The 9,271-nt window shown below is 47.6% G+C and overlaps 1 protein-coding gene across 1 annotated transcript; it reads left to right on the top strand.

Moving 5' to 3' along the window:
- Positions 1-7,545: 7,545 nt before the first annotated feature.
- LOC117855168 (heavy metal-associated isoprenylated plant protein 20) lies at positions 7,546-8,535 on the top strand. Its single transcript, XM_034737461.2, has 2 exons — positions 7,546-7,827; positions 7,947-8,535. The coding sequence occupies exons 1-2, from the start codon at positions 7,741-7,743 to the stop codon at positions 8,313-8,315; spliced, it is 456 nt and encodes a 151-aa protein (XP_034593352.1). The 5' UTR covers positions 7,546-7,740; the 3' UTR covers positions 8,316-8,535.
- Positions 8,536-9,271: the final 736 nt, after the last annotated feature.

Below are 9,271 nucleotides of genomic sequence, written 5' to 3'. Positions count from 1 at the left end.
AATAGTTTCCATGCTCTTTAAATCCTGGAAAATTTATAGTAGCCTCTGTTAGTGTTGATAATTCTTCTATAACATTTGTGGAACCAGACTAATGATGAAGGTCTAGTTATAAATCTTTCTTCATGTTTTGCAATTTAATGTTGTTTGGTTTTTAGTAAATTTTGTAAAAGTCAAATGCATATCAAATTTTTATAGTAGATCACTTGAGTAATAATGAAGCTTCTATAAAAAGTTCGGAACCATATTCTATCAAGTTCTTCCAGAAACAGTTATTGAAGTTTAATAACTAGATAATTGGTTAAAAACAAATGTTAAATAGGAAGGGTAGAATGGTAAATGCTAGTTTAAGTTTTTGAAAAATTCAAAAACAGGATAACTTTCCAGATGCATGTTGAGCAACCCTAAAATGACCCCACCATTTTTTGTGAAGTTTAAGCAGTTAGAACTTTTTATATGTACACAATCACCATCAAATCAAGCTCACGTTTTAAATCACAACGCGCGTTATTTTGCGACAAATCAAGGTTTAGTTCTTATCTAGGTGAATGTGGTCGAAATGGAATTTACACTTCTATAATAATACATAAAATGCATCCTGCATGTGAAAAGCATGAAAACTTGAACTGTTCCAGATGCATCTCGTGTAGAAGCAAATCTTGCCGACAGAACCTATGCAGCTGAGGAGGAGCCACCTGTAGAAGTGAACCAGATCAAGATTACGCAGGATCTCAGTCAAGCTTCAAACGACCTTTAGACTAACGAAGTACAGGAAGGCAAGCCCCGGAGCATGACCCTGAATTTAAAATTTATGCAATACTTGTGATACTTATATTTGTGCATCTAAGTTCATAGGAGTTGATTGAAACCTTAGCTGCATGAACTTAAGTAGCTATGTGTGAACACTAGTATGATAGGTTGAGTAGATGCAATGCTAAATAGGGACTCGGTAAAAGTCAAGTGATTTCCTTTCACTCGCGAGCCATAGGAGTTGCATGTTTACTTATGTTACAATCATAAGGATGACGGGTGGGGTGGGACAATTGGTTCTGAATTGGTGGAATTGCCCCATCTGTCTAAAAGAAAGCTGCTAAGGTTGAAATGTGTTTAGAGTTATGGTCAAGTGTTTGAAAGTACTAAACTCAAACCTAGTATGGGATACGTAAGCCTAGTACCTGATTGAACCGGGGCATGGCTTTATCCCCGCTCTCTCTGGAATGGAGTTCCCCTGATGCATCATGTCGGTACAAGTGCAGTCACGGTACGACAACATTCCGGGACCGTGGGGCCGTGTATCCAAGGGAAGTGGGCCCTGTCCATGTGCCTAGGGATTGATAGGTTCACCTTGCAAGGTTAAGGAACTCGATTCGAATCGTTTGCCTCTCACAGTTTGAGACTGCTTGACTGCATTTCTGCACTGAGTAAGAAGTGGAACAAAGGATGATGATTAATACTAATGCTTGATTAATTTTTCTTGTTTCACCATGTTTTCTTAGAATAAGTGCTTACCGAGAATGGATAATCAACTAGAACCTGATGCTAAAACTTGAAAGAAATGACTTACTCAACATGCTTTTGGAAAAACAAACCCCTCAGACAAAAAACCTTGCATGTCTAGAAGTCGGTGGAGTAGATACCACCTGACAAGTAAGTCTTGTTGAGTATTAGTTTACTCAGCATTGCTTGTGGCTATGTTTTCAGGAAATGTTGATTTTGAGGAAATGGTTGCTACTTTGACTTGGCCGACCCAACTCCCTCTAGGTTGGATGGTTGAGTGGAACCCGTCCTCGGTCGGTGAGGAACGTGGTGATTGATATCATGGCAAGCTTCACCATGGTATCTTGTATCGACGTTAAACTATCGTTCTATTTCCGCTACTTGAACTCTGAAAACTCTACTTCTATGCTTTTGAACTTTAGGCTTGTAATAACTTTTTGGGACCTGTAATAATTATCAGGATTGTAATAACTTTAGTATTGGATGATGAAATCGTCATCGTAGGTGCCTCCGGCCCCTCAGGCGTGCCGGTAGTCCTCCAGCTAGACACTGGGGTTTGTGTCCCTAGCTTATTTGCTGATGTTGGACGGGGTGCAAAACTGTTCGGCGAAGGGTGCAGAGCGTATCCTTCTCTTGAAGGCCTTTGGGCTCGGACCTTCTGGGTCAGGGAGTGTGAGCACTCGTAGTAGCGGTCACAGCAGCCGTTGTGGTCGTCGCAATCACGGTGACACTCTCGGTCTAACTTTGCACGCTCGCGGCACCGCACCTGGATTGTGCGTCGCGTGTTGTGGGTGCCACCCAGGTGACTGTGTGCCGAGGCAGCAGTTCTTTGTGGCGCCAGCACCCCTTCTGCGGGCTGGCAAGCCCTCTTCCTACCAGCAGCAGGAGCCACGGATGTTGTGGGAGCATGGAGGCTTGAGGAACGCCCGCGCTCCGTGTGCGGTGGCTGCTGCTGACCTCCTGCCTTCGCTGGAGGGAGCACTCCACTTGCTGGACTGCGCGGTCTTGAGCAGGCCTTTGAGCTCGCGGTGAATGCGCAAGCCCTCGGGGTCCTATGGCTTGGGGATCGAGCGCAGGATCATCACAACGGTAGCCACGTTTTGGCTGGCACTGGGGAAGTGGTGGACACCATTTTCGTCATGCATGATTTGCTCATGTACGCAACGGGAGCGGTTGCGAGCCATCCCGCCCGCCTGCACTAGTTATCCAGCTCCACCGCCTCCGCGGCAAGGCGCTCCACCTTCTCACAAAGGTACACCTCCCGCTCTTCTGGTGTGCGGTGGTACTGCTACGGGTGCTAGCTATCTGGAGGGGTGTGCTCGGCGAGCTCCACCATGAAGCATTCCCTTCACAAATTGTCACGGTGGATGAGCTCCACCTCTGACGAAGAGCTGCTTGTGAAGTGAACTTCCATGAGGTCTTGGAAGGATACGGGTGCGTACTTTGCCGCTCCCATGAATGCGGGGTTTGGGGGGACGGGGTAGAGCCGGTGCTCGAGGTCCAGCTGGAAGAGTTGGGCGGTGTTCCAGAGGTCATACGGCAACTGGACCGTAGGGTCCCAGAACTCTCTCTCCGAGGGAAGTGGCCCGAGAGCTGCGTGAAGACATTGGCCAGCGCATCTCCATCGATGGGTAACGCGGCGGGATCGCCTCGGGGCGGCACCCTCTCCAGCTCAGGCTGGATGGGGAACCCCTCCTCGAGGAGGTCAAGGCTTCCAAAATGAAATGCCTGGGAGGGAAGGAAGCTGGGGACGGGCTGCAACTTTCCCCCAGCGTCGATGGCAAACTCAAGGCTCCCGAAGTGAATGGTGTCACCTAGGACGGCGCCGCCGCCGGAACTGACATCGAAGGAAGCCATCAAAAGCTAGTGAGGAATGTGCGACTCCCCCTACCTGGCACGCCAACTGTCGGTGTTTCTTACCGCTGACTAGTGATTGTGTGCCGCGCTCTCCTCACTTCCAATGGCTTGCATACAAGAGACAAGGAATTATATTGGTTCGGGAAGATCCCTACATCCAGTTTTGGTAGGAGTCGTGTTCCTTGGATCAAGTGCATTGGGCTTACAACAAGGTGCTTGCATGCAAGCATTCATGCGATGCGTGTGTGTGTCGATTCGAGAGAGAAAGAGAGAAGTCGCTCCCTTTATACAAGCCAAGGACCGGGCGACAGTTTGGAAGAAAGGAGGGGGTCTCCCGACCTTGGAGGCCGGAAGGCGTGGTTGGTCGACGAAAATGGCCCAAGCCAGCGGTGTGAAATCTTCCCATGGGGTGCCTTTGTCCGCTTCTCCTTGGTTGGTCCTGGTCATGTATGATGGGTACGGTAGCCTCTGTGCAGTATGGAGTGCTTACGCACAGTGTGGCCTGGGCCAGGGCATGCCTCCGTCCCATTCCTCTTGGATGTCGTGAGGTTCAATCCTAGGCCCACCCTGTGCGTCAGGCCCGTACTGTGCCTGTCGTGGCCACCTTACCCTAACCCTAGAGGGCCATTTCGGAGGAGTGAGTCATGATGACGTCTATTCACTCGCGTGCGCGTATGAGCCGCGTGGCTTTCCCCAGGTCACCCTAGCGCGGTCCGAATGGTGCAGCCTCACCCTTGGACCCCCCCGGTTAAAGGTCGGCACCTCTTGCCAGGTTGCGTCTCTACGTGGGGCGGTTAGGGGAGCCACGTCTCGCATTAAATGCGCTGAGTACGACTCGGTCACCTTTCGTCAAGGGGTAGGTGAGGCTCTTCGAGCTCCATGTGGGCTCCCACGTCGAGTCGGGCGGTATGGCGGGTCGCGGTCTTTAGTAGCCGACCAAGGGATGTTGGGAGATGAGCCGTAGTGTCTCGTGGGCCGCTTTAGGGTGTTTTTGTTGGGGTCGTGGGCCTCCTTTTGTATCCTTTAGGGATCGCACGTTCCTTTCCTGGGATATCCCTGGCATAGGATCCCTTCAAAAATACTTCCGAGATGAGTGCAAGGAGATGGTATATATGGTACTAGGTGGGTTCGTGCGGCATAGCACATGAATGGTTGATTTGTGCTATGCATACATAAAAGATGATTGAGTTTGGTTAAATCTATTTATGCTACTCGATCTTGTATAACTTCCGCGAACAATTTTATGCTGACAGACCCAAGAAACGCCGGCTCCCTTCTTCCAGCCGCGCCCGCAACATGCTTATATATTTTAACTAGCCAACGTGAGAAGCGCACCGCGTTGAGGGATTCTGACCACCGCGACATTCAAGGACGTGCGTCTGATGTACGCGGTCCCAAACAAGACCAACATATGTGTATATCCTCAACTTTTTATACATATAGATGATAGAGCTACTTAACTTTGCAGGCAGAAATGGATTAGGACTGGAATCAGGATAAGCAGCCAGGTACACGTCTCAGGATGATTCACAGAAGGAGATCTGGCGAAAAGCAATTCCAAGTGGTATAGTATTTCCTTTATCACCATTGATTGCAAAGCTAAAACGTCGCAGTCAGGAGTCGGGACACATTGCGTAATTGTGTTCACCGTTGAAAATGATCTTTCGTCCAACATGTTAGTATTAACCACATTTCGATCCCATATTAATATCAACATTAATACTAAGTTCAAATTTAGTACCTCCGTACTAAAGCCATAAGAACTTTTAGTACCGATCATAACACAACCCGGTATTAAAATGTCACTTTTAGTACCTAGTGGTGTTATGACCCGGTGCTAAAGGCTCTTCCATAGATTATTTTAAAAGGAAAATATATCTAACACTATCACCTATGCTGTGTAGATGAGATGGTAAGGAAACCTGGCACTAGGCTTGGGGTTTGTTCGAATCCCATGCAACGCACACGCATATATTCACACGCGAGCCTCCCGGCTGTTAAAGAAATTTTTTCTTTATTTTTTTGGACGAAAGAGGGCAGCGCATGGTTGTAGTCTCCATATCATATGGTTATCGAGAACATCCACAGCACGTCGATATCACTAACATGGGCTTTCTAGCGATTTAGGTTCAGAACGATTTCCAATGAATATTTTGTAAAGTGGCATTCTGTTGACAATTGTTGTATGAACTAGGAGTCCCCTCCCACCTCCCTAAACAATTAGCTGTACAAAATAGAGAGGGAAATCATTTGTGACAAAAAAGTATTTTCTAAAAATATTTTTCTTGCACCAACAATAATATTCATTTCCATCCCTTGTGTGAATAATAGTTTTCTTTTACGTGACATGTCTCAAAGCTATAGATCCTAGCGAGGCTGAGGCGCATATGCTTGTGTGCGGCAAGATAAAAAATTAGTGATATGTTCTTTCTCTTCCTCCACACCTGCTAGGGACTGTTTGGATAGCATGTTTTAGAGCTAAAACACCTGTAAATTACACCCCCTAACTTTTTTTCACGGTTAGCACATTAAAATTACCATCGTTTTGGTGCAATACCGTTGTAAAAAAATAACCTAGTGGAGAGGCCTGGAAAATAAAACAACTATCACAAGCTTCGTCCTGTCCGGCTGTTCCTCATCCCTGCGATTGGCTAGACCGCTGAGCTCACGTCGGCGGCGAGGACGAACCATCGACCAAATTCGCAATCGCCGCCGCCGCAATCGCCGTCCAAGCCTCGATCCGCTATCGTCGTCGCCTCCACCTACGATGCTTCTCCCTACGCCATCCCCTTTGTCCGTGCCTTCCATGGCGACATCGGGGGCTCATATAGTGATTGCATTGCAAGGGCGTCAGGCCTGCAGTCTCGTAGAGCATGTAATGGCGTCAGGCTCATATAGTGATTGCATCCGGGGACGCTGAAGCACTCGTCAATCATCACAAACAATGAGCCTCCTAGGAGCTCGGATCTGTAATTTCTTCAATTCCAAGTCCAATTTGATGCTCTAATCTAAATCCGGATAGCTTTTAGATCTTGGAAGAATTGGGATCAAATCGCGCACAGAAGGAAGTGCTAATGCAACGGATTGCAGGTTGCTTAATTCAGAATTTCTCTGCTCGGTTGCTAGCTGAGCTAATCTAGCGAGAGTTCAGTTGGGCGAGTTCTCTGATTTTGATTCTGATTGTTTTGATGTAGCTGCAGAATGTTTGAGCGCGGCATGGCCTCGGCCATCGGCCTCAATTCGCGTCGCCATGGCCTCAACAAACGACTGTATTGGATCTCAGGTGGCAGGCAGCTCGATTCCGGTGGCGATTACATCTGACGCAGGTGGACGACATCTTTAGCTTTTGTGACCCAGAGCTTAATTTTTTTTTTATAAAGACCCAGAGCTTAATTTGGGCAGCAGCCGTTCAATACTGGTGCCTCCTCACCACATTTACCCAAATGATACTTTACGAGTCAAAAAAGTTCCGGTTGTAATCCTTGTGCACAGAATATTACAACCGAAAACTAATTACAGGTGTAAAATCTCACAAAGTACCCAAACAGGACCTAATAAATCAGTCGCCTGAAAAATCGTGGGATTTGCATGGGACCGGGAACACAACAAGGATCGACGGCGGGTTTTGGGAGAAGGATTAGTGATCATCTAACTTATAAGAGGTTCCACGGGCGGCGGGGCGGCCTAATGGTAGAACTTAGAAGCAGATATGGAAAATTTCCTGCGAACAATTTTATCTAATGATACTGGCTAGCTTCACATCTTAGGTGGATGCTATATATACACGCATAAAGAAAAAAAAAACACATATTTCTCTTCTGGCGTTACAAGGTTACATCATGCATCAATCCTGTCCATTTACTGTTGACCCAAACAAATATCTTCATTTTCCGTAAGGCCAATCAAGAAACGTGTGTATGGCTTTATGCACACGATTCAAGCAGCGTATGGACCGACCAAAGAAGCCATCAAATCAAACAACCTATCAAGCAGGGCAGCGGGCCATCCGGGCAGGAGGATGTCTTTTGTCCACCTCGCTCATTTAATCCGAAAGCTCAGCAGTTTTAAGTGTACGCTTGAAGCATCGTCACGAGATGATTACAAATAAAAAGGCTGGCGCCCATCCTGACCATACAAACTTTATTATTTTCCAGTAATAATAGACCATGTCCATGGAAAATCAACCGGCATGCCAGATGCATCTTCTTCTTTATGGCAAAACCTTTCTCTGCCAGGCAGCAGGCACTATATATACCATCCATCTCCCCTCGCCTTCTGCTTCAATCCTGAGCTTCTATTTCACCCGTGGCCGACACAAACGACGACGAGAAGCTTTGTTGCTTGTTCAATAGCCACGGCGTACACTTGGTGAGGCATATCACAATCACCATGGGCATCCTGGACCACTTCTCCGATCTCTGCAGCATCACGGAGACGAAGGAGGCCCTCAAGCTCCGGAAGAAGCGCCCGCTGCAGGTGAGTAAAGATTTGTGTTTCTCGATTTACTGATCTTGCAGAGTAACAGAGCTTTTGAGTTTCCTGATCCCCATTAATGAGCTGTTTGTTAAAAACTCCGCTGGGTATCGCGTCTGCAGACGGTAAACATCAAGGTGAAGATGGACTGCGAGGGGTGCGAGCGGCGGGTGAAGAGCGCTGTGAAGTCGATGCGGGGCGTGACGCGCGTGGTGGTGAACCCGAAGCAGAGCAAGTGCACGGTGACGGGGTACGTGGAGCCGGCCAAGGTGCTGGAGCGGGTGAAGAGCACGGGCAAGGCGGCGGAGATGTGGCCCTACGTGCCCTACACGATGACCACCTACCCCTACGTCGGCGGCGCCTACGACAAGAAGGCCCCTGCCGGCTTCGTCCGCAGCGCGCCGCAGGCCATGGCCGACCCCAGCGCGCCCGAGGTCAGGTACATGACCATGTTCAGCGACGAGAACGTCAACTCATGCACCATCATGTGATGATCCCCTGAGCCGCTGGTGATGGCGGCAGTGGCCATGGCCGTGTATGCGCTTGTATGCATGCTAGCTAGTTCAGAGTGCAAAAAGGAATTTGAGCATCTACGCTACTACCAATTTGCCTTTAATGAGTTTGTATATGTTAGGTGTATTATGTTTATGCACATGTGCTTTGTTTCAAAAAGGAGAAAAGCCAATAGAATGACGGCTAATTTTTTTGCTCTGTTTTGAAACGTACACGAGAAATTTCACTATTTCTGGTGTGAAGTTCATGCGTTCCAAACTGGCCTCATTTGTTTATCTGCGGCTAAGGAGAGCTGCAGCCTGCAGGTAGAGTGGCAGACGATACCCCTCCCACCTGGATGCCACTGCCATTTAAATTGAACAAAATTCTGAAAAAATCCCTTCCACATCCAGTATTATTCGGATATTAACAAACTCCCTAATCATAAATTTGAAATTGTCCAAGAGTCTTGTAATGTATTGGTAAGCTCCCCAGTTGAGACACTAAACAAAGTTCAAATTCGAGGCAGAGCGCCAACCTATAGCTATGGCACATGTGGTTGGTTTGGACACTCCTATCAGGGTAGTTGCAGTGTTCACCAACTGTCACACCCGGTTTTAAAATAAACCGAATGCTACCTATATTGACATCACAAGTGAATAACATTAACAGTGCGCGAGGATCGTCTCTTGATTTTTGCATCAACAACTACTTTTCCACCTGGGGTAGAGATCATATATGACCCTTTTGTGTGATAGAAACTCAACCCACACTTAGCACAAGTTTTAGTCCCGATGAAACTATGAGATGCTCCCGAAACCAACAGGATAAGGACGGGTTGGTTATGGAAAGAGAATGTACTCGTCATTACTGTGCGCCTTCCGGAAGTTCTGCAAGGTTGGTGAAGTTCAACCTGCCATGTTGAACCTGCACCTTTGGTTTCTTTCTCCTGTTG

This window comes from Setaria viridis, chromosome 5 (assembly GCF_005286985.2).
Source record: "Setaria viridis chromosome 5, Setaria_viridis_v4.0, whole genome shotgun sequence".
In the NCBI taxonomy this organism is placed as follows: Eukaryota; Viridiplantae; Streptophyta; class Magnoliopsida; order Poales; family Poaceae; genus Setaria; species Setaria viridis.
Note: the sequence above shows the minus strand (reverse complement) of the source record. Positions and strands in the feature narration are given on the sequence as shown.